Here is a 27,514-nt window from a genome sequence, read left to right on the forward strand (position 1 = left end):
ATGGAACTGTAAGAAAAATAAGAGTTAAAAAAAATAGAACATAAAAAACTTGTTTTAAAAAACTTCAGAGTTTGACGGTGATCGAACTCGCGCCACACGATCGCAACCGCAACATCATAGCCGCTGGGCCACTACAACTGCTTGATAGCTTGTGCCAAATGTTGTATTTAACATTGTAGTGCACACGAATTATACCGTTTCTTTTTTCTTGAACTTAATTTAAGAACATTGTTCTTAATTTAAGAACGTTTTTCTCATTAATAGAAACTTTGTTCATATTTTAAGACCAGCCGTTCTCTTTTCAAGAAAATGGTTGTCAGTTCAAGAACAAGGCTGTTGTTTTGAGAACAGGTCGTTCGTAACACAAACAAAAAAGTAAGAACATAAAAAGCTTGAATTGAGTCCGGTGGTGCTGGATTTTAGAACGGCGTTTTTCTCTGAGTGTACCAACAAAATGAAGGTGGTATTCTCATTTTAAACTTTCCATTGCATCGTTTTTAAATTATGAATAAATTACGTGATGCAAGATATAAAAGGATAATGCTGGCTAATATTTAAAGAAAGACAAAGGGCATATACATAATCGACTAAGAACCCTGCAACTAAAAACCGAAGGAAAAGGTTGGCTGAATATACCGATCTATGTATCACGATATGTACACATAAAAGTATTGCAAAAACCAAAAGATTTAAAAGAAAAGATTATGATTTAAAAATTTTTTTGCATTTAGATGTTATGTCGAAGTTGGCAGATCATTTCAAAGATGATAACAAGATATTGTAAGAAATCTTTAAAATTGTAATCGAGTTGCAAAGCCCTTTTTTGACAAACATCAAATTGAGCTGCGATCAAATAAACATACTTTTCCACTATTTCGAAATAAATTTCAAGATCTTTTCGTTCCGCTTAGGGTATCTAAGCAGCAAAAGATATTATGTCGCAACCGTTACAGACAGAGAAAGATTTAATAGGAGAAAATAAAGAGTGTTGTTGAACGTTGACGTGTTTCGGATCGCTCTTCAGAGGGTTGCCAAAATTTAAGCCAAAAGCAGTTGTACCTTGCTATAACTCATATAATCGTCATTATATTGAAAGCTGTGGTGTGCCATACCAGTGATCATAAGTGATATTTAAAAACTATTGCAATAAAACAAAATAAAAGGTGCACAAAAGGTTCACAAGATAAAGAAAAAAAAATGTCTTCCAACGATCAAGAAACAATAACAATGCAAACCGACGAGTATCGTCGCAGTGGCCGACAGCGAACAAAGTCATCAACATCATCATCATCAGTTCCACAACCTGACGCTGTCACGAAGCTACTACCGCCAAAACAAAAACCTAAACTAACACCAACATCAACACATGGACCCGAACTAACCGACGAGCAAAGAGTCGTCAAAAATGAAAACACAAAAGATGGAAACACAAAAGATGCAAATAATCAAAATGATTTGGAATATCTCAACAACATAGGAGATGAAGTGTTATCTGTCAAGTGTAATGTTGATGAGCTAAAGTCAGACACTAAAGAAATAAAACGTCTAATCGAAGACCTAACAAAAAATCTCTCACAAACGCATAACCACCTAAAAAAGAAATACTTAATTCAACAGCACAGCTAAATAACTCCATCACACAACTAACAGAACAAATTGACGAGTTATCAGAAAAAAGCGTAAACAATGAACATCGACTGTCACATATGGAAGGTAAAATTGACGAGCTGGAGCAACGTTCTCTCGAGAGAAACATTGTTATTACTAATATTGATAAAAAAAGCAACAAAAATCTCGTATCAATAGTGCAGCGCATTGCCAATATTGTCAATACAAACGTAGACACGCTCGATATTGATGATGAGTACCGAATGAAAACTAAGGGCAATGCAATAGTTATTAAGTTCTCTTCAGTACGTAAGAAAAAAGAGCTGCTACAAAATATACGCGGAATAAAAGTAAAAGCCAGCGATCTGGACAACAATAAAGAAGATAATAATGTAGGTGGAGAAAAAAGAATTTACATCAACAACCATCTCACTGCAGCAAAACGACGACTACTGTGGACAGCCAAAAATAAAGCACGGGCGTCGGGTTGGAAATTTGTTTGGGAAAAGGAGGATAAAATTATGGCAAGAAAGGAGGAGAACGATAAATATATTTATATTGTAACGAATTTGCTTGCAAATCCTCTTATTTGCCATTTTGCTAAGTTCGTATCACTAAACTGTTGAATAAATAACTCCAATATTGAATAATGGAAAAATGGCCTTTATTAAAGTACTCCACAATGACACTTATACTTTGCAATTAGCTGGCTTAATAACCAAACTGATAGCTTAAATGAAACTGACTTTCAAAATAATACTGCTATTGCTCGCTAGATATCGTCTTAATCGAAACTTCAAATCAAACTGAATTTCAGCGCCTATACAATTGCCGCCTTTTATACTCTTTGATTTCAACCTTCGCATCTTCTAGGCGCTTCCAGAATCTACTAGTCCAGCAGCTCTCAAACTTCTCAGCTGTGATTACAATTGCACAATTTTATATTTTTTCTCATTGCATACTTATAGGAGTATCTCAGATATATGCATGTGTTTGTGCGTTGACTCTCCGCTGCTCATATACGTACATGGTACATATGTGTAGACGTAATTATTGTTTCGTTTATGTAGATACATAATGATTGATCTATGGATGTGAATTCACGTCACTGGTTAGCATCGGCTTAGAGACGATAGCATCGCTCAGTGCTGCTAACATTCGTTACACTGCCCTCCACATAAGTCTGATCGTCCCGATCAGACAAATCTCCCGATCTAAACGTCGCTTGCATCTCCAAATGTACCACTCTTCTACTCCGTGGTTTCTCAATGCTTTGTATACGGTAGATGGTATCACTGATCTCCTTCACAACCTTGTACAGGCCTTCCCAACTGCACCGAAATTTGGCTGGAACACCTTTCCGCCGGTGAGGGTTGTTTAACAGTACCAAATCTCCCGCCAAGAAACCTTCCGAATTAAAGTTCTTGTCATGCCAGTGTTTCAACTTACTACTCATTACCCTGGGCCGTTCCTTCACACTCTGTTGTTTAGCCAATGAACTACTTCGTAGAGCTTGCGCTGGACGGATTTGCTTTGCATAATCAGTATCGTTCCGACGCTCACAACAGTAGTATGCCTTGGCTTGAAACCACACTTGCATTCTTTCTGCGAAATCTTTTCCTTCGTTTTAGAACGTCCGTTAGGGCTTTTCAATGCCAGTGTTTCTCTCACAAGAACCTTCGGTTTTGATTTGTTTGGCCCATTTGTTCCATCAACCTTTACCTTTGAATTTCGTGGCCTTTGTCGAGTCTTCTCCACCAGTACCCGATTACTGCTGAACCCTTTTTTCAAACTAAAGTTAAGTGGTATGTCCTGGTTCTTATAGCGCATAATTTTTTTTCCGCATATCGATCCTGATATCATGGTCAACCAAGAAGTCCACTCCCAATATGACTTCATCAACGATCTCCGCCACAACGAATTTGTGTAAAACGATGATCTTCCCAATTAGGACTTCACATATCACTTCTCCCTGGACTTGGTTATACTCGCCTGTGACCGTACGCAACCTTGCTCCAGGGAATGACTTTACTCTCCTGTAGACCAAATCAGATCGAATCAAGGAATGAGATGCGCCCGTATCTACAGTCAGTACATGTTCTTTGCCATCCATATTCCCTCTGACGGTAAGACTGCTCGATTTCCTACCAATTTGCAACACAGATATCACAGGGCATTCAATAGCTGGATCTAGCTATCGATCTCTACCTCTTACTCGCTCTTGCTCATCTCCTCCAGCTTTGCGTTTACGGCCACCCGCATTGTTGGAACTACTAGGATCAAGATCGCAATGACGGGCAATGTGACCGGACTTCCCGCCTTTGAAACATTTGATAACTTTTTCACTCCCCTTTTGCGATCCTTTCAGCGCCTCCAATATTGCGTCTACCCACTCTGGCCTTTCTACCTCCACACGGCGTGCTTTGTAAACTGGCTTACACGAAAGCAATGCTGTTTCTTGAGTCAGTGCATGGGATACCGTTTCTGCGAATGTAGGTTTTGGGTTTGCATATGTCGCTCGCTTCGTTTCTACGTCCCGTATGCCATTTATAAAACTGATTTTTACCCTCTCGGTGTACTCCACGGGTGCGTCCGCATTTGCCAAATTTGCCAAGCTTTCAACATCCGAAGCAAACTCCTGCAAAGTCTCATTCGCTCTTTGGTGACGGTTTTGCAACTCAATTTGGAATATCTGTTTTCTATGCTCGCTTCCATAACGTCGTTCTACAGCAGCCATCAATGCTTCATAACTGTTCCGTTCGTACTCTGGAATCGTCTGTAAGATTTCCGCATTTGCCAAATGTGCCAAGCTTTCAACATCCGAAGCAAACTCCTGCAAAGTCTCATTCGCTCTTTGGTGACGGTTTTGCAACTCAATTTGGAATATCTGTTTTCTATGCTCGCTTCCATAACGTCGTTCTACAGCAGCCATCAATGCTTCATAACTGTTCCGTTCGTACTCTGGAATCGTCTGTAAGATTTCCGCTGCAGGCCCTTTCAATGCCACGAACAGTGCAGCAACTTTATCTTCCGCATTCCAGTTGTTCACTGCTGCGGTCTTCTCAAACTGTAGCTTGAAGACCTGGAAAGGAACAGAACCGTCAAAAGATGGAGTTTTTACCTTCGTATTACTCGCTGAAGCAGCCGGCCGATTAAGTTGCAATTCCTGTATACGACCTCTCAACGCATCCACCTCTGCGTTATTTTCTCGTTCATATGCGCTTCGAGTTTTGATGATATACGCGCCTCTTGCTCTTTCAGTTGTGTTTCCATCTTTGATGTAATCTGTGTCGACATTTCTGAAATACGTGTCTCATGTGATTCCAGCTGGGATGCCATATATGTCTTCTGCTCTTCCAGTTGAGATGACATTTGCGATGACATTTCTGAAATACGTGCCTCCTGTGCTTCAATCTTTGAAGTTATTCGTGTCTCTTGGGATTCCATCTTGGATGTAATACGGTTCTCCTGGGATTCTAGTTGAGATGCCATAATTATCTTTTGTTCTTCCAGTTGAGATGCTAGTTGAGATGTTATAACTGTCTTTTGCGATTCGAGTTGAGAAGCCACTGTCGATGTTTGAGCAGATATTGCAGCCAAAATCATGTTCAAGTCTGTGCTCGTAACTGTCTGCGTAACTGTCTCTTCCATTTTTGTTGTTTCCTCGCCATCAAGATGAAAGTTATACTCTTCCACGTCAATTCCTTCTAATTCCATTGCCTCTCGTAGTCGTGCCTGAAGTTCGAGTTTAATGCCGGTTGTATTCAATCCACGGCTCTCCAACTCCTTCTTCAGTTGCTGGATCTTCAATTCACTGAACTTTGCATGTCCTTGTTGTCCTCTGGAATTTATTCAACAATTCCTCTTCTGACACCAATTGTAACGAATTTGCTTGCAAATCCTCTTATTTGCCATTTTGCTAAGTTCGTATCACTAAACTGTTGAATAAATAACTCCAATATTGAATAATGGAAAAATGGCCTTTATTAAAGTACTCCACAATAACACTTATACTTTGCAATTAGCTGGCTTAATAACCAAACTGATAGCTTAAATGAAACTGACTTTCAAAATAATACTGCTTTTGCTCGCTAGATATCGTCTTAATCGAAACTTCAAATCAAACTGAATTCCAGCGCCTATACAATTGCCGCCTTTTATACTCTTTGAGTTCAACCTTCGCATCATCTAGGCGCTTCCAGAATCTACTAGTCCAGCAAATCTCAAACTTCTCAGCTGTAACTACAATTGCACAATTTTATAGTTTTTCTCATTGCATACTTATAGGAGTATCTCAGATATATGCATGTGTTTGTGTATTGATTCTCCGCTGCTCGTATACGTACATGGTACATATGTGTAGACGTAATTATTGTTTCGTTTATGTAGATACATAATAGGGGGACTCATGATAGCATATAATCTTATAAGGTGTAAAATTATATCCATTTACACACGCGGTTATATGAACGCACCTAGTAATACTCTTGATAAACTTGATTGTTTTTCAGCTGTATTATTTCCAAAAAAAAATTTTTTGATTGTTATACAAATTAAAAAATACCAAGATTAAGTGAAAAATCAAAACTAAAACGCCTTTACTTGCTGATGTTGGAGATTTTTGATGAAAATGCCGTCTGTAATGTCTGCAAGGTTGCATTCCTTTGAGTTTACCGCGTTTACACAATGAAATGTGCGCGTAAATTTATACAAATTGTGTAAATGATTTTTCATACAAAATTTGACAGCTCGTGCGTAAACTAGATAAATTTATACGTTTACACACTTTATACGGCATTTATACGGTTACATGAGTCCCCCTAATGATTGATCTATGGATGTGAATTCACGTCACTCCTTAGCATCGGCTTAGAGACGATAGCATCGCTCAGTGCTGCTAACATTCGTTACAATATTAATACACAGGCAGATATTGAGTCAATTAAATAATTTGCTTTCTCTTCGCTTTACTTTCTTATCTTTAAATTCCTTTATTAGTTAAACCTTTATTATTTATTATATATTAATATTATCTCATAATACTATATAACTATGAATAGCATTATTAAAACAAGAAATTCAAACTTTAATGAAATTAACACAATAAGCTTTGAAAAACATTTACTCCGGTGTGTTACCCTAAATATTAGATCCCTTCGGAAAAATTTTCATGCGCTCCTGGCAGAGGTAGCCCGATTGTTGGATATTATAGAAGTAATTGTTTTGGTTGAAACGAACATAAAAGCAAAAGAGCAAAACTTATTTCATATAAATGGGTTTAACACGGAGTTTTATAATCGAGAGGAGCGAAGAGGGGCGAAATTGCAATGTACATACATAAGAGATAATCTGGCCTACGAGTGCATTGTAGCTCCAGCTAGCTCTTTTGAAATGCTCGTAATAAAACTCTTTGATAAGAGAAACAACTTTGAGTACACAATACACGCTATTTATCGACCTCCACATTCCAACGCACACACCTTTGTATGTGAACTCGAGAGCTTCCTACGTAAGTCAGGCAATGGAGAATTCGAAATTATAATAGGAGACATTAATATCAACACACTTGACGCAGATAGCGATATTGTCACTTTGTACTTAGATATGCTCTCCTCATTTGGTATGGAAAGAGTAATAACAGAGTGTATTAGGGTAGACAGTGTTGCCAGGTGATGAAAAAAAAGAAGCTAGATTGGCAAAAAAAAAAGGTTAGAAAAAGCTAAATTTAGAAAAAAAAGAAGCTAAAAAAGGCCAGAAATTTTTTTGGTTAATTCATAAATTTTTTTTTTATATTTTAGTTTACACATTTGTAAATAAAAACTTATAAACATAACTTCTTGTTTCAAAACATATCAGGCACATTTTCCTTGACTAGCACATGGAATTACTTTAAATGATTGCATATGTGTATATACACAACAAAAAATATTACAAACTAATTATTTATATAAAATATTCCCCGTCTGAAAAATCAGAAGAGCTTAAGTCTGCGTATAAAGTTTGGCTATTTACCATAGATATGAGATCATCGGTAATTTCAAAATCATTACAACATTAAGATAAGCGTTTTAACGAGCATCTAATATTAAGCAGCGCATTAAGCATTTTAATTTTTAGTTAGTACCTTAATTTAGTTTTCAGAATTTTTATGCCACTAAAAATTCTTTCAACCTCCGCGTTACTGAGTGATAATACTAAAAAACTAAATATGAATTCGACAAGTTCTAAAAAAGGTGGTTCGTTTAATGCATTTTTATGTTCTCGGACTTCCCACCAAAATTCCATGGTGGAGTGTACATTTTTCCATTGTATAGTTATAAGTTTTCGCCACTGCAGCTCTATTAATGCTATTTGACTTGAAGAATAACTATACTTCTCTTTTTCAAAGTAAGAAAATACATCTGGCTGTGAAGCTTTCAACGAATTTTCAGCAGAAAAAGAATTAATCTTTTGTAGAGAACTCATATTATTAGGTATTAGGTGTTCACAGGAACTATTGAAATTATTTTGTTTTAGAAATTATTAAAAATACATTCGGATTAAAAAAGGCTAGAAAAAAGTCACGAAGCTAAACCCAAAATTTCGGGGCTAAAGGCAAAAACAAAAGGCTAAATCTAGCCTCGAAAAGGCTAATCTGGCAACACTGGTAGACATTAAGCGAGGGACATGTACCTGTATAGACTATTTATTTATAAAATGTAAGAATACCGTCATAGAATCAGTCACTGTTGAATGCAACATCACAGACCATTTCTCATTGCTGGTCGGACTATCCAAACAATCACAAAAACAACGTAAAAATAATACAAAACAATCTGCCAGTGCTTTAGATAGTAGAAAAGTAAGAGAACAGCTACGCAACGACAACTGGAGTGACGCTCTATAACTGAATGACGTAGACGAATTATACAAAATAGCAAATTTGAAAATATCTATAAAAACGCAACTCGTAAAGTTAAAAATAAAAAACAAAGAATCCGGAACGAGTGGATGACAAAAGATTTAGAGGCGTTATGCGATAAGAGAGATAAATTATACCGCAAATGGAAAGCCTGGCCTAACGATAATTTAGCAGAAAAGCAGTATAAGTTTTAGAAAATATGTCAATAAACAGGTCCATAAAACATGAAATAAATATTATTTGAATAAATTCTCGGAATGTAAAAGCGATATGAAAAAAAACTGGCAAACTATAAACGAAATAATTGGCAAAAAATCTATTAATTTAGACGACTCTATTATGAACAAGTAAGGAAGGTTAAGTTCGGGTGTAACCGAACATTACATACTCAGTTGAGAGCTATGGTGACAACATAAGGGAAAATAACCATGTAGGAAAATGAACCGAGGGAAACCCTGGAATGTGTTTGTATGACATGTGTATCAAATGAAAGGCATTAAAGAGTTTTTATGAGGGAGTGGGCCATAGTTCTATAGGTGGACGCCATTTAGGGATATAGCCATAAAGGTGGATCAGGGTTGACTCTAGAATGCGTTTGTACGATATGGGTATCAAATTAAAGGTGTTAATGAGTATTTTAAAAGGGAGTAATCCTTAGTTCCATAAGTGGACGCCGTTTCGAGATATCGCCACAAAGGTGGAACAGGGGTGACCCTAGAATTTGTTTGTACAATATGGGCATCAAACGAATGGTGTTAATGAGTATTTTAAAAGGGAGTGGGCCTTAGTTCTATAGGTGGATGCCGTTTCGAAATATCGCCATAAAGGTGGACCAGGGTTGACTCTAGAATGTGTCTGTACGATATGGGTATCAAATTAAAGGTATTAATGAGGGTTTTAAAAGGGAGTGGTGGTTGTTGTATAGGCGGTCGCCTTTTCGAGATATCGCCATAAAGGTGGACCAGGGGTGACTCTAGAATTCGTTTGTACGATATGGGTATCAAATGAAAGGTGTTAATGAGTATTTTAAAAGGGAGTAATCCTTAGTTCCATAGGTGGACGCCGTTTCGAGATATCGCCATAAAGGTGACCAGGGGTGACCCTAGAATTTGTTTGTACAATATGGGTATCAAAAGAAAGGTGTTAATAAGTATTTTAAAAGGGAGTAATCCTTAGTCCCATAGGTGGACGCCGTTTCGAGATATCGCCATAAAGGTGGACCAGGGGTGACCCTAGAATTTGTTTGTACAATATGGGCATCAAACGAAAGGTGTTAATGAGTATTTTAAAAGGGAGTGGGCCTTAGTTCTATAGGTGGACGCCGTTTCGAAATATCGCCATAAAGGTGGACCAGGGGTGACTCTAGAATGTGTTTGTACGATATGGGTATCAAATTAAAGGTATTAATGAGGGGTTTAAAAGGGAGTGGTGGTTGTTGTATAGGTGGTCGCATTTCCGAAATATCGCCATAAAGGTGGACCAGGGGTGACTCTAGAATTTGTTTGTACAATATGGGTATCAAAAGAAAGATGTTAATGAGTATTTTAAAAGGGAGTAATCCTTAGTTCCATAGGTGGACGCCGTTTCGAGATATCGCCATAAAGGTGGGCCAGGGGTGACTCTAGAATTCGTTTGTGCAATATGGGTATCAAACGAAAAGTGTTAATGAGTATTTTAAAAGGGAGTGGGCCTTAGTTCTATAGGTGGACGCCTTTTCGAGGTATCGCAATAAAGGTGGACCAGGGGTGACTCTAGACTTTGTTAGTACGATATGGGTATCAAATGAAAGGTGTTAATGAGTATTTTTAAAATGGAGGGGGCCTTCGTTCTATAGGTGTCCGCCTTTTCGAGATATCGCCATAAAGGTGGACCAGGGGTGACTTTAGCATATGTTTGTACGATATGGGTATCAAATGAAAGGTGTTAATGAGTATTTTAAAAGGGAGTGGGCCTTAGTTCTATAGGTGGACACCGTTTCGAAATATCGCCATAAAGGTGGACCAGGGGTGACTCTAGAATGTGTTTGTACGATATGGGTATCAAATTAAAGGTATTAATGAGGGTTTTAAAAGGGAGTGGTGGTTGTTGTATAGGTGGTCGCATTTTCGAAATATCGCCATAAAGGTGGACCAGGGGTGACTCTAGAATTTGTTTGTACAATATGGGTATCAAAAGAAAGGTGTTAATGAGTATTTTAAAAGGGAGTAATCCTTAGTTTTATAGGTGGACGCCGTTTCGAGATATCGCCATAAAGGTGGGCCAGGGGTGACTCTAGAATTCGTTTGTGCAATATGGGTATCAAACGAAAGGAGTTAATGAGTATTTTAAAAGGGAGTGGGCATTAGTTTTATAGGTGGACGCCTTTTCGAGATATCGCCATAAAGGTGGACCAGGGGTGACTCTAGAATGAGTTTGTACGATATGGGTATCAAATTAAAGATATTAATGAGAGTTTTAAAAGGGAGTGGTGGTAGTTGTATATGTGAAGGCGTTTTCCAGATATCGACCAAAATGTGGACCAGGGTGACCCAGAACATCATCTGTTGGATACCACTAATTTATTTATATATGTAATACCTGCCAAGATTTTAAGGGTTTTTTATTTCGCCCTGCAGAACTTTTTCATTTTCTTCTACTTAATATGGTAGGTGTCACAACCATTTTATAAAGTTTTTTCTAAAGTTATATTTCGCTTCAATAAAACAATCCAATTACCTTACCAAGTTTCATCCCTTTTTTCGTATTGGGCATAGAATTATGGCATTTTTTTCATTTTTCGTAATTTTCGATATCGAAAAAGTGGGCGTGGTCATAGTAGGATTTCGTTCATTTTTCATACCAAGATAAAGTGAGTTCAAGTAAGCACGTGAACTAAGTTCATTAAAGATATGTCGATTTTTGCTCAAGTTATCGTGTTAACGGCCATGCGGAAGGACAGACGGACGACTGTGTATAAAAACTGGGCGTGGCATCAACCGATTTCGCCCATTTTCACAGAAAAGAGTTAAAGTCATAAAATCTATGCCCCTACCAAATTTCAAAAGGATTGGTTAATTTTTGTTCGACTTATGGCGTTAAAAGTATCCTAGACAAATTAAATGAAAAAGGGCGGAGCCACGCCCATTTTGAAATTTTCTTTTATTTTTGTATTTTGTTGCACTATATCATTACTGGAGTTGAATGTTGACATAATTTACTTATATACTGTAAAGATATTAAATTTTTTGTTAAAATTTTACTTTAAAAAAAATTTTTTTAAAAGTGGGCGTGGTCCTTCTCCGATTTTGCTAATTTTTATTAAGCGTACATATAGTAATAGGAGTAACGTTCCTGCTAAATTTCATCATGATATCTTCAACGACTGCCAAATTACAGCTTGCAAAAGTTTTAAATTACCTTCTTTTAAAAGTGGGCGGTGCCACGCCCATTGTCCAAAATTTTACTAATTTTCTGTTCTGCGTCATAAGTTTAACTCATCTACCAAGTTTCGTCGCTTTATCTGTCTTTTGTAATGAATTATCGCAATTTTCGGTTTTTCGAAATTTTCGATATCGAAAAAGTGGGTGTGGTTATAGTCCGATATCGTTCATTTTAAATAGCGATCTGAGATGAGTGCTCAGGAACCTACATATCATATTTCATCAAGATACCTCAAAATTTACTCAAGTTATCGTGTTAACGGACGGACGGACGGACGGACATGGCTCAATCAATTTTTTTTTCAATCCTGATTATTTTGATATATGGAAGTCTATATCTATCTCGATTCCTTTATATATGTACAACCAACCGTTATCCAATCAAACTTAATATACTCTGTGAGCTCTGCTCAACTGAGTATAAAAATTTCAAAAATACGGATGTAAGGAATATCTGCGATACCTTCGCCAAAGCATTTGAAAATGGGGTAAAAAGTGCAATGCATGCCTGTGATATTAGAACAATAAATACATCAGATTTTAAGACACCTAATTCGATATATGTAGATGAGGTCGGGGAAGAAGAGGTTTACAATATCATTATTAGGCTAGATAACTTTAAGAGTCCTGGTTATGAAAGCATCAGGCCCAGAGACCTCAAAGAAAAGTGATAACTAAACTCCTTAACCTCAGCATAAGATATGGCGTCGTACCCAAAGCCCTAAAAGTATCGATAATAAGGCCTCTATATAAAGCAGGTCTAAAATCTGATCCAAAAATCAATCGTCCTATAGCAATATTACCTGTCACTTAGAAAATATTGGAGGAGGTTTTTGTCAAGAGATTAACAGCCTTCATTGAAAAGTATAAAATAATTGAGAAAAATCAACATGGATTTCAGAAACACAAAAACATAAACCAGCTTCTCGGTAATTTTGCTAACACAATAAACGAAAAACTTGGAAAAAGTATGCATAGTCTCGCGCTATTCATTGACTTTACCAAAGCATTCGATACTCCGACACATTGTAAACTGCTGGAAGCTTTGGAAAATGCAGAAGTTAGAGGAAATTGTCTAGAATGGTTCAGAAGCTATCTGAATCTAAGGGTATACAGGGTGAAGATCTGTAACGAATTCAGTCATGAGGTCTTTGTCTCTTACGGAGTTCCCCAAGGCTCTAAATTAGGACCACTGATATACCTGATCTATGCAAATAATATGATCAAACATCTGAAAGAGTGCGAGGTCTTTGCATATGCGGACGATACTACTATCGTCGTGTCACATAAAGATATAAATGTGGCAACAACTATTATGCAGCAAAAACTTGACATCGTCTCCAAGTGGATGCATATCAGACCACCGCACTTGCAAACTATAAACATAACTCTAAAATTTCATAACTATGACTGCTTACACAAGTCCCAAACACATTGTCCATGCGACACAACTATTGAAACCGCCCACACGTATAAATACCTAGGAGTCGTGGTTGATGAGCATTTCAAATGGAATGGACATGTTTTGTATTTACTTAATAAGCTGCGGAAAACTTCGTATTTCCTGAAGCATCTGAGCTATTGCAGCGACTATGCAGTTTTGCGACAGGCATACATGGCTTTGTCTGAATCGTATATCAGATACGGCATCACGGGTATGGGGTATGCCTACGAGCTGCAATAAAATACAATCGAGTCAGAATCATATCCTGAAAATTTTAGCTAAGAAGAAAAACATATACACGCGCAATATACAGCTTAATAGGGAGCTAGGTATACTCGATGTCAGATCTATTTTTAAAATTACGATACTTAATGAGTTCTACGACGAGAAGAAGTTCCAAACGCCTATAAATCATAACCTGGGGACAAGAATGCAAAAGCAAAATAGGCTGAGAATACCCAAGTTTCTAAATAGTTTCCCGAAAAATACATTGTATGTTACAGTACCAACCTTTCTCAATGAACTACCAATAAATCTGCTAAGCTTGCCGAACGGATCGCATAGAAAAAATTTAATTAAAGAACATATACAAAGTTTATTGTGAGAATTTTCTGTATTTTATTTTATTTAATTTATCTAATTTATTTATTTACTTATTCAAAAGTTAAATCGCTTATCTTAAAAACTGCTTCTTCTATAAAAGAGTGGATTTCTTCTATCAAATATTGTATTTTCGAAAAACTTGTTATTTAGTACATATTTATTTTACCCGCATACAAGCTCCTAGCTTCGCGGGTTAAGTGTAATCCTGTTATAAATCATGTGAATAATAATAAATAAATGAATAATAAAAAAAAAAGTGTAATTGCATACGCTTCAAGCTACTAAATATTACAATTCAAAAATTGCAATAAGAAATGTTAAACCGATTTTTTTTGCTGGTAAAATTTCTTTCACGATTGAGGCAATATTTTTTCAAACTGAAATTATTTTGTTAATCAAGCGGGGAAACCGAACAATAACAGCTATTTATCGTTTAAGAGATATTGACCAAAGTGTATGAGTTTAAACCCATATCATAGGTTAACTCTAAGTTAAAAAGTTAGGTGATTAAATAGGGTTAAAAAGTGTTTTTTTTTTTAACGCAGTATCAAGAGAAAAAATTTCAAACTAAAATATGGTGAGAAGGTTCTATTGAAAAAATTTTACAGTGTATGGTATGGAAATGAGATCCCCACAATTTATCAACTTTAGAATTCCAGCGCACTACTAATTCTTTTAATTGTAGACATATCGTCGATGCTATCGACCAATTGCAATTCCGCCTATTTCGCGGCACTAAAAATACATTGTACATACATACATTCCCATATGCGTACATATACATTATTATGCACGCATATGGGATAAAATAAACTAGTGCATGTCAACGTAAACTAAAACTATTTTTCGACTGGCCTGTTGGTAAAAAAAAAACTGTGGAAATCATCGCATACAATTTTGAATTGAAATTTAACTTCGAAAACCTACTAAACGCCCCTACTTAACAAAAAATTCGGGGATAAAACTGTGGAAGTCGCCGAATACAATTCGAGGTTGAAATTTTACCTCGAATAACTACTAAACGCTTTTAATAAAACAAAGAAAATATTGACCTAGGAAGCACCACTGTGCTAATCGGAAAAGAGGAATATATAGCCAAAACCGAAGAACTTATTGAGGAAATGAAATGTCGTAGAATAGGAGAAGATCCCACGGATGAATACCAAAAACAAATCAAAGTTGCTTTAAAAAATGCAACAAATATAGTAGATTCTAACATGGCACATAGATTGGTCCAAATGAACCCTTCGGCTCCTCCATCATTAATTTTAAATCGGTACCATGGTACAAACTGTCCAAATATTTAAAAACGATACTGAAAATACTCTGGAGCTAAGGAACGAATATGCAATAGCTAACACAACAGAACTAATAGAGAAACTCGAGACCGTAGAACTAACAAAGAACAGCACATTGGTATCTTTTGACATAAAATATTTATACCCATCAATACCACTATAGGAGACTTTGGACATGGTTAGCTCCACAATAGTTCATAATACAAAAAAAAACAAAGTGGAAAGTATGCAAATCACAAATATGCTAAGAACCACTTTACGTCATCAATTCAACAATAAAATATATAGACAAACAAACGGTATTGGAATGTGAAGCCCCACATCAGCCATTCTTATATAAGTGTTCTGGAAGAAAAGTACATACAGGACTGAAGTCTAAATTAGGCGTGTCATTTTATTCTAGATACGTGGATGACATAATATGCATTTTACCTACTAATAACGAAGGGCTTGTACTGGAGTACCTCAACAAGCAGCATGGAAATATAAAATTTATAATGGAAACCGAAAAAGACGGAGGAATCAACTATCTAGACCTCACGATAAATATTGATAAAGTTGCCAAAGGATTTAACTATGACATATATAGAAAGCCAACGGCCACCGACACAATAATACATGATACCTCAAATCACCGTCAACAGGATAAAAATGCACCATTAAAGCATTTGGTACATAGACTTGAAAGAACACCTCTTACACAAGAGGCATATAAGGGAGAGCTTGAAGTCATATATAACAATGCTGCAAACAACGGATATAAAAAATCACTAGTAGATAAGCTCAGAAGGACGCATGGTGAACCAAAAATAAATATTGAAAAGGAAAATAATAACACCTGGACGACTATGACATATACTGGAAAAGCAACATATAAATTGGCAAACTTCTTCAAAAAATACAACACAGAGTTAAAAACATCGAACAATCTAGGGCGGAAACTAAGTACTAACACTAACTCAGAGGATCCAAACATTATACCAGAGTCTAACTTCGCGAATCACATGGTCGAAAATGAATGCTCCCCAGCAAACATCAATAAAACAGTTAGTTCTTCACATACAAGCAAAAGGCCGACGTCTCAACGTACTCGAAAACACGGAAATCTACAAACAGAAAAAATTTGACGGTAGAATAATAAAGGAACAGATAAACACTATTTCTGACACAATATTCGAGCCTTTAAAACTTGTTTACAGGAAACAAAGTAATCACACAGGTACAACAGACAAACACACAACAACAAATAACCACGAAACAATTAACGCACCAAAGAAGGTCAAACAACTAAAATTATGAACTTTTACATGCCTCAGTCAGCCACAAAAATCGATCAATAAAACCCACCCTCGGTTCTGAATGAGCACACAGCACATACATATAACTAAATATACACAAGCATCAATTTTTACAATACCTGTTTATATACCTACGAACTATAAATACAGGACAAACGCCAACAACAGATCAGAACGAAAGTCGACACTGACGATGGCACAACGCTGAAACCGGTTTGTCTCGAAACCAAATTTGACAAGGGATGACGGAAAATTGTTCCAATATACAATGAAAATATTCCATATGATTTGCATGGAATAACTAAAGCCGCGATGAGGCACACACTTTTACAGGCTATCATGTTACATATCCTGAACAATATCCTCACTATATAAAAAGGAAAATTTTTTGGCCAACCCAAATATCTAAGTGGAATTGCATAAAAGTTGGTAATAAATATGGTATTGTATTCATTACCTGTAATTTCTTTTTACATTGGCCAACAGTATCTTTTGAGTATACAGGTAATTTAACATCAGACATTGTGGACGATATTCGTAGTTTTAAGAAAAAGTTAGAATCACCATCTACTGGCTCCGAGAATTCTGCTGGCGAATCACGTCCATTTTCTTCTTTAACAATATTAATAGGATACGATAGACAATAAATTGGCACTTTGTATTGTGTACCGAGTTCATCGTAGCATTCTGTCAGGTACCTGTAAACAAATATAAAATCATGATGAAATAAAGCAGACATCTATATATATATAAATAAAAAGAAGGTACGTACAAAATTTTTAAGTACATCCTTTATTTACATAAATGTAACAGAGGAAACGAAAAATTTCCCTTTAAACAAAAAATAATCGTGTTGAGCTTTAATATTCAAATTTTAGCATAGCTTGTGCAAAAATGTTTATGAGGGACAAAAATATAAAGGGGGAGTGCAAAATATAGACTTTCGATATAATCTTTACCTAACTACACGTTATACATGCCTTAATTTACAATAAATCGTCAATAGATAACACTGTGCTACACTGATTTTGAACTTTAATAGCGACCTAGTGTCCGTTGTAGGTCTTGATGAGTAGATCAAGATGCTGTGTTTCAAAATTTTCTAACACCCCGAAATTTTCAAGTTATTGTTGAAAAAATGTTTTTCTTGTACCTCGCGCATTCAAAAATTCGTTACTCCGTCATTTTTCCATACATTTTTGATTGCTTAACAGTTTTGGAAAGCTGAAAGATAGGGCTTTAAAAATATATATATTTGTCTACACTTTTTACAGCAAATTTTTGAGATTTTTAAAAGTTATCTAAAATTTTCTCGTTTTATTTTAATTTTTTAAAGTTTGACGGCTTTTTAACGTATCATTTCTTTAATGAATTAGTTTTTTTCTTAAAGAGGTTGAGAAAACATTATATTTCGAGTAAAAAAAGTACTGGTTGATCAAATTCGGTTGAGAATTGTTGAAATGACAACACTTTTTGTGAACAAGAAAATTCTGCTCTCATCGTAGAATCGATATCGCGCCATGTCAAGATTGAATGTATGATTTCAGTATATCGTCGCCGTTGTTTTGAGCATTCTCTATGCTCCGTTTAACCTTTTTTTAAGATTTAATTATGAAACAAAGATAAACAAAATTATTTACTTTTATCATCAAATCATGTGTTAGGAAAAATTGATATGACCACGGTTTTGACAACGGTTTTTCTTGTTTGTGGAAATCAGATACACAGTTATTTAATTGCTCTCCGAGACATTTGCCTCTTTGCCTCTGTAAGATAAATGACAAGACGAAAGTTAGGATACTGTCATTTTGGTAGAATCAAATCAGTCAATGGTTGTACGTGTTGCTACAAGGTACTTTTTTAAAAATGTGTGATAAGCGTAATAAGTTTTGTTACGTCTACGGGTTATTCGTTTACGAAACATCGTATACAATTAAAAACCAATGCAGCTCTCACAGAAGCTTTCACATCTATCTTTAATCGCGTGTATAGTGAAAATGTTTTGTATGAACCAGAGTATGCTTGTGTGAAGTGCTGCAGCGCACTCAAAAAATGTAAAACTGGGAAATGCAACAAACAACCTTTACCATTCTCAACTCCAATGATATGGCATCGTCAAGTTTTCCATAAGCCAGAAGATTGCTACTTCTGCAAAACAAATACTGTTGGTCCTCACTACAAAACCCGTGACGGTATACAATATGTTAATGTGTTAACTGTATCTCATCCAATCAAGGCAGAAATATCGACTATTCGTGATGCAATTTCCGAACTGCAAAATTCATTAGAAGCTGATGATGAAGAAAACTCTGACGGCCTAGAAATCAACGACACAAAGTCCATTTTCTGCATTCACATTTGGATTTCTTCCCTGAAAATCTTGGACAATTCAGTGACGAACAGGGAGAACGGTTCCATCAGGAACTATTAGAGATCGAAAAACGCTTTGTCGGAAAAAGTCAGATAGAATTCTGGCAAATTATTGCTGGTCTCTAAAACGCAATACTGACGATGTGGCTTATAAACGTAGAACATCTAGCAAACTTTTTTAACAGCTATCGAAATTCGAAGTTTTTTTTTTGTATTAAGTACATAATATAAAACAAAATTTTATGTAAATATATTTGCAACTATTTATTTCTTTATTTTTTCTCTCCAACATAGGAGCGAAATAAAATTACTCGAGACATGATATATGTAGATAAATAAAAAATATCGAAATTGTTTAAATAATTAAAGTGAATAATTGAAATTTTGTTATAACAAAAAATAATGGGTGGAATAAAAGAAACGATAAGAATGTTCAAAACGATGGCAGCGATATACTGAAATCATACATTCAATCCTGACATGGCGCGATATCGATTCTACGATGAGAGCAAAATTTTCTTGTTCACAAAAAGTGTTGTCATTTCAACAATTCTCAACCGAATTTGATCAACCTGTACTTTTTTTACTCGAAATAGAATGTTCTCTCAACCTCTTTAAGAAAAAAAATAATTCATTACAGAAATGATACATTAAAAAGCCGTCGAACTTTAAAAAATTAAAAAAAAAACGAGAAAATTTTAGGTAACTTTTAAAAAATCTCAAAAATTTGCTATAAAAAGTGTGAACAAGTATATATATTTTTAAAGCCCAATCTTTCAGCTTTCCAAGACTGTTAAGCAACCAAAAATTGATGGAAAAATGACGGAGTAGAGAATTTTTGAATCGCGAGGTACAAGAAAAACAGTTTTTCAACAATAACTTGAAAATTTCGGGGTGTTAGAAAATTTTGAAACACGGCATCTGGATCTACTCATCAAGAACTACAACGGACACTAGGTCGCTACAAAAGTTCTTGAGATATTTTTTTTTTTGTAGCACTGTGTAATCTACGCGTTTAAATATGTGTCATCCCTCGGAACTAGATTATTTTCTGTAGAATTTTTACGTTTCTCTTTTATTTTAAACTTCCGATTCGAGATTGCACTCTAGAGGTGTACATTTTTATAGGAAAACAAGTAAGGAAGGTTAAGTTCGGGTGTAACCGAACATTACATACTCAGTTGAGAGCTATGGAGACAACATAAGGGAAAATAACCATGTAGGAAAATAAACCGAGGGAAACCGTGGAATGTGTTTGTATGACATGTGTATCAAATGAAAGACATTAAAGAGTATTTTATGAGGGAGTGGGCCATAGTTCTATAGGTGGACGCCATTTAGGGATATCGCCATAAAGGTGGATCAGGGTTGACTCTAGAATATGTTTGTACAAAAAAGGTGCTAATGAGTATTTTAAAAGGGAGTGGTGGTAGTTGTATAGGTGGTCGCCTTTTCGAGATATCGCCATAAAGGTGGACCAGGGGTGACCCTAGAATTTGTTTGTACAATATGGGTATCAAAAAAAACGGTGCTAATGAGTATTTTAAAAGGGAATGATCCTTAGTTCCATAGGCGGACGCCGTTTCGATACATCGCCATAAAGGTGGACCAGGTGACCCTAGAATTTGTTTGTACGATATGGGTATCAAATTAAAGGTATGAATGAGGGTTTTAAAAGGGAGTGGTGGTAGTTGTATAGGTGGTCGCTTTTTCGAGATATCGCCATAAAGGTAGACCAGGGGTGACTCTAGGATGTGTTTGTACGATATGGGTATCAAATTAAATGTATTAATGAGGGTTTTAAAAGGGAGTGGTGGTAGTTGTATAGGTGGTCGCCTTTTCGAGATATCGCCATAAAGGTGGACCAGGGGTGACTCTAGCATATGTTTGTAAAATATGGGTATCAAACGAAAGGTGTTAATGAGTATTTTAAAAGGGAGTGGGCCTTAGTTCTATAGGTGGTCGCCTTTTCGAGGTATCGCAATAAAGGTGGACCAGGGGTGACTCTAGACTTTGTTTGTACGATATGGGTATTAAATGAAAGGTGTGAATGAGTATTTTAAAAGGGAGTGGGCCTTAGTTCTATAGGTGGACGCCTTTTCGAGATATCGCCATAAAGGTGGACCAGGGGTGACTCTAGAATATGTTTGTACGATATGGGTATCAAATGAAAGGTGTTAATGAGTATTTTAAAAGGGCGTGGGGCTTAGTTCTATAGGTGGACGTCGTTTCGAAATATCGCCATAAAGGTGGACCAGGGGTGACTAGGATGTGTTTGTACGATATGGGTATCAAATCAAAGGTATTAATGAGGGTTTTAAAAGGGAGTGGTGGTAGTTGTACAGGTGGTCGCTTTTTCGAGATATCGCCATAAAGGTGGACCAGGGGTGACTCTAGAATGCGTTTGTACAATATGGGTATCAAATGAAAGGTGTTAATGAGTATTTTAAAAGGGAGTGGGCCTTAGTTCTATATGTGGGCGCCGTTTCGAAATATCGCCATAAAGGTGGACCAGGGGTGACTCTAGGATGTGTTTGTACGATATGGGTATCAAATTAAAGGTATTAATGAGGGTTTTAAAAGGGAGTGGTGGTAGTTGTATAGGTGGTCGCTTTTTCGAGATATCGCCATAGAGGTGGACCAGGGGTGAATCTAGAATGCGTTTGTACAATATGGGTATCAAACGAAAGGTGTTAATGAGTACTTTAAAAGGGAGTGGGCCTTAGTTCTATAGGTCGACGCCGTTTCGAAATATCGCCATAAAGGTGGACCAGTGGTGACTCTAGGATGTGTTTGTACGATATGGGTATCAAATTAAAGATATTAATGAGGGTCTTAAAAGGGAGTGGTGGTAGTTGTATAGGTGGTCGCCTTTTCGAGATATCGCCATAAAGGTGGACCAGGGGTGACTCTAGAATACGTTTGTACAATATGGGTATCAAACGAAAGGTGTTAATGAGTGTTTTAAAAGGGAGTGGGCCTTAGTTCTATAGGTGGACGCCTTTTCGAGATATCGCCATAAAGGTGGTGGAATATGTTTGTACGATATGGGTATCAAATGAAAGGTGTTAATGAGTATTTTAAAAGGGCGTGGGGCTTAGTTCTATAGGTGGACGCCTTTTCGAGATATCGCCATAAAGGTGGACCAGGGGTGACTCTAGAATGTGTTTGGACGATATTGGTATCAAATTAAAGGTATTAATGAGAGTTTTAAAAGGGAGTGGTGGTAGTTATATATGCGAAGGCGTTTTCCAGATATCGACCAAAATGTCGACCAGGGTGACCCAGAACATCATCTGTTGGGTACCGCTAATTTATTTATATATGTAATACCTGCAAAGATTTCAAGGGTTTTTATTTCGCCCTGAAGAACATTTTCATTTTCTTCTACTTAATATGGTAGGTGTCACAACCATTTTACAAAGTTTTTTCCAAAGTTATATTTCGCGTAAATAAACCAATCCAATTACCATGTTTCATCCCTTTTTTCGTATTTGGTATACATTTATGGCATTTTTTTCATTTTTCGGAATTTTCGATATCGAAAAAGTGGGCGTGGTCATAGTCGGATCTCGTTAATTTTTTACACCAAGATAAAGTGCGTTCAGATAAGTACGTCAACTAAGTTCAGTAAAGATATGTCGATTTTTGCTGTAGTTATCGTGTTAACTGCCATGCGGAAGGACAGACGGACGACCGTGTATAAAAACTGGGCGTGGCTTCAACCGATTTCGCCCATTTTCACAGAAAGCAGTTAACGTCATAAAATCTATGCCCCTACCAAATTTAAAAAGGATTGGTAAATTTTTGTTCGACTTATGGCATTAAAAGTATCCTAGACAAATTAAATGAAAAAGGGCGGAGCCACGCCCATTTTGAAATTTTCTTTTATTTTTGTATTTTGTTGCACCATATCATTACTGGAGTTGAATGTTGACATAATTTACTTATATACTGTAAAGATATTAAATTTTTTGTTAAAATTTTACTTTTAAAAAAAATTTTTTTTAAAAGTGGGCGTGGTCCTTCTCCGATTTTGCTAATTTTTATTAAGCGTACATATAGTAATAGAAGTAACGTTCCTGCCAAATTTCATCATGATATCTTCAACGACTGCCAAATTACAGCTTGAAAAGTTTTAAATTACCTTCTTTTAAAAGTGGGCGGTGCCACGCCCATTGTCCAAAATTTTACTAATTTTCTATTCTGCGTCATAAGTTCAACCCATCTACCAAGTTTCGTCGCTTTATCTGTCTTTTATAATGAATTATCGCACTTTTTCGGTTTTTCGAAATTTTCGATATCGAAAAAGTGGGCGTGGTTATAGTCCGATATCGTTCATTTTAAATAGCGATCTGAGATGAGTGCTCAGGAACCTACATACCAAATTTCATCAAGATACCTCAAAATTTACTCAAGTTATCGTGTTAACGGACGGACGGACGGACGGACGGACATGGCTCAATCAAATTTTTTTTCGATCCTGATTATTTTGATATATGGAAGTCTATATCTATCTCGATTCCTTTATATATGTACAACCAACCGTTATCCAATCAAACTTAATATACTCTGTGAGCTCTGCTCAACTGAGTATAAAAAGATCTGCATCTCTAAAGCTTGCTCATAATTACCGATTATCGAGGGGAACAATTTATATAGGAAATCTATTTATATAATTAAAGATTAGGAGTTAAGTAGGAAAATGAAGATAATCTCGTTATATGTAAACAAGGTCTAAGTCCGGCAATGTGCGCTGCATCTTTATATTTTTGTTTCTTATTAAAATGTTTACAGTGGTTATGTTAAAATTTGAATACCAAAGCTCAACAAAGTTATGGTTTTGTTTAAAGAGGCATTTTTTTCTTCTGGTACATTTATATAAAGGAAGTACATAACATTTTTAAACAGCTTTATTTAGCTTGAGTTGACAGGGTCGCTAGCACGGATTTTGTAATTTAAATTTAAGTAACTTCCCGATAAGCTACAAGCTTGAAACTTGGAATATAGTTCAGAACCCGATGACAATGCAATAAGAAAAAAACTCCGATAGGTGACGCATGGATCGAAATATTTAAAAAAATCGTATTTGTGGCTCGATTTGGTTAATATTTGGAGCACATGATACATACATGAGTAGAAAGCGACCTATGAAAAAATCGCCGCTAGGTGGCGCAAGGATCGAGATATTCAAAAAATCGTATTTGTATCGTTTGGTATACAATAAAAGCTCAACCTTGTCGGAATTGACGCTGAGTCCACATCGGAAGATCCATAGGGAAACCTCTCGCAATTCTACCTGAATTAAGTCACATAAAGTTTGAGGGAACTTGCCTCTGTAAGCAATCGCTAGATCATCAGCATATGCCACAATCTTTCCGCTCCCCCAACTAGTATCTCTTAATAGCGAGTTTACCGTTAGGTTCCATAGTAGAGGAGAAAAGACACCACCCTGGGGTGTGCCCCTTGCGACAAAGCGTGTTATATGCATGCTTCCCAGTGAAGAAAGTACTTTCCTTCCCTTGAGCAGTTGATCGATCAGTCCCACTAGGGGTCTATTTACATCCAGACTCGTTAAAGCATTGTTTACGGCGTCTGGACTTATATTGTTAAATGCTCCTTCGATGTATAGGAACAAGTCCTTTTCGAACAAGGATGTTTCGATAGTACAGACTAGGCTGTGCAGCGCAGTCTCCGCAGATTTCCCTTTGGTGTACGCGTGTTGATAGCCCGAAATGAGGTTCCTATCAATACTGGTAGTGAGAAAATCGCTAATTTTCCTCTCTAGGGTCTTGTGTACGAAGGATGAAAGACTGATTGGTCTGTAGTCCTTCTGCTAGTAGTGAGAGGCTTTGCCTTCCTTAGGAATGAATATGACCGTGGCGTTCCTCCATGCACATGGAATATAGTTTAGAGCCAAGCAAGCGGTATATATGTGCCGCAGCCAATTGGCTGATAACTCCACAGAGTAGGTAAGTTGAGCGGGGGCAATCCCGTCTGGTCCAGCAGCCCTAAAAGGATTAACACTTTTAACTGCTCGCCTAACCCTTTCCTCAGTGATGGGTTTATTTTCAGCTTGGTTTGTTGCTGGTACTTCAGGTGCGTTGGGCATGTTTCCCGGGAAGTGTGTGTCCAGGAGCAGCTCTAGGGTTTCCCCTTCTGCGCTGGTCCAGGTACCATTTGGTACCTGTTTGCCTCTTTGAAAGCACGCAACGCCGCCTTGATGTGTCAGAGACACTTTCGACTCCAGCGCAGAAATTTCTCCACGAAGTGTGGCATTACCACAATACGCCTTACATACAAGGTATTTGTATTTATGTAAAATAATTTTCATAATAAAAATCAATCAGATCTCTGCGCTGAACACAAACGCCTCCCAAATCTTTTTCGTTTTTATATGGTTAAATATTATATAGCGATCCTGCCAGCTTAGATTAAACTGCTAAAAATAATCTAGCTGAACGGAGATCCTGCCAAGTTTTTTTTTCCTCAAAGTCAAAATTAACTAATGGCCACAGGCCACAATTTGGAGCAGAAATCTCGCACACGTATTTACAAATAAGCAAACTACCAATGGTCGCAGAACACAACTAGAAGCAGATATTTTGGGAAGATACAGCTGAAGATGGGCAACAAATCGCATCAATATGCAAATTCCCAACTGACAGCAGCAATTAAATAAGGATATGACTGGCAGCGTAATACATGCGTAGAAGTGGAATAGAAATTTTGAATCCAAAAGGCACGCATGGCAGCATAATAGAGTGGAATAGACATTTCGGGTCCAAAAGGAGGTACACCAATAACCAATACGGATAATTATTAAAACCAACAATCCCAATCCTGGCCGGCAAGACGACTGACGGCTACTATATATAACTAAGTATACTTAAATTCAGAATAAATTCAGCGGCCTTAGGGACGCTTACCCATGGGCAAGAATTTTATTTTTGCTTAGGCATTTTTTTTTTTCTTATTTCACTAGGAATCATTTAATTAATCTGCCTGCTCTGTTAAAATTTAAAAGAAAAATGTGAAAAAAAGAAGAAATATCCAGAAAAGTACACTATCTTAGAAAAAAATTATTTTAAATTCAAAATTTCGAAATATAAAGGATTAAATAATCTGTCAAATTTTATTAAATACATGTACACAGTTTCAGTTATTTCCTTTGTTATGAATGAAATAACCACGGAGGAGGAATTTCATAAAATTTTTGAAAAGTGTGAAAACACAATAAAAAGTTTTAAAAAATTTCAGAAAAAAATTTTAAAAGTAAATCTGAAAAGCAAGGTCCGAAACTGATCACTATAGAAGAGTATCGGCGAAGGAACAAGTTACATAAAACGGAGGAAATTCCAGAAGTACCTGCCCCGAAAATCCAAAGAAGGAAGCAGGGAGGCAGACAATTTAAGAAAAGAAAGGAAATAGCTGAAACTTACAAAATCCTAAATATAACAACAAATACGGCAGATAGGATTAAGTTAAAAGAGAAAATTTAAGAATTAAGGAAAATTAAATAAATTTCTGTATACTAAAATAATTCAGTAACTTTGGAATGCCTAGATATTTTTCGAAAAACCCCCTAAAAAAGTGGGATGAAAATGACACTCTAAAAGTAGAAAGTAGAAATTTTGATAGTGAGTTAGAATGGCTAAGAAAATTCTGGAAAATAATAGGTATGAATAGGGAACCAACTATAGAAGATATAAAAAATCCCCCAACTAAATAAGAAGAAATAGTTAGGATGATGAGGATGGTCTTTCCTAACGAAGACTAAAATAAATTATATTTAACAATTTAATAAATTTTCTCCTTTCAATTATTGAATGAATAAAATAAAATAAAATAAAATAGAAGAGAATTATTGTTCAATTTATTCAATTTGATGGAAAATATTTAGGAAAATCTACTAAAATGTCTTGGTGGACTAAAACCGCTCAAGGCATAATGATAGCGATAGCTGGCTACGAATTCGGTAAAGAAAACGCTGAAGAAGAAAAACCTGAAAATAAACTGGTCAAATAAAATATACAGAAGATATCTCAGAAAAATGGTTGTATAATGTCATTTTTATGTATGTATAATGTCATTTTTAATTGTCGCAATTGCAATTTTAATAAAAAATTACATAAAAAGTAAATTGAGACAATCAGATAATGTACAACAAATAAAAAATTGTATATGTCAAGAAATGAATCAATGGCAAGAAATGTATGACACATTATTTGAGGAAAATGCAAAAGCCGATAAGTCATAGAAATGCATAAACAAAAATTCTACTATAAAAACAGAAACAATAACAAAGCATTTGAATGTAATCTTAGAAGCTTTAAATAGTATAAAACAAGTAATCAATACAAAACCACATACTTACTGAAGAACATCAAAAAGAAGCTCACCAAATTTTTTCTACAGTACGGGATAAATTGGTATCTTCATTAGCAAGACATAATATAGAAATACCGATACCAACCATCAGTAGAAGAAAATAAACCATTAAATATCCCAGCTGTAAATGTCACAATGGCACCAACAGTAGTAGAATTCATCAAAACTGCCTCATCAGTGCT

At 36.1% G+C, this 27,514-nt stretch overlaps 1 protein-coding gene across 1 annotated transcript in view; it reads right to left on the minus strand.

Annotated features, from left to right (window-relative positions):
- Positions 1-27,514, minus strand: part of LOC137236826 (ubiquitin domain-containing protein 1) — a 495,300-nt gene that overhangs the window by 276,574 nt on the left and 191,212 nt on the right. The window contains exon 3 of the mRNA XM_067759854.1: positions 17,029-17,269. Within this exon, the coding sequence (XP_067615955.1) occupies positions 17,029-17,269 (241 nt within the window). The remainder of the gene's footprint in view (positions 1-17,028; positions 17,270-27,514) is intronic.

Source organism: Eurosta solidaginis, chromosome 1, assembly GCF_040869045.1.
Source record: "Eurosta solidaginis isolate ZX-2024a chromosome 1, ASM4086904v1, whole genome shotgun sequence".
NCBI classification, from domain to species: Eukaryota; Metazoa; Arthropoda; class Insecta; order Diptera; family Tephritidae; genus Eurosta; species Eurosta solidaginis.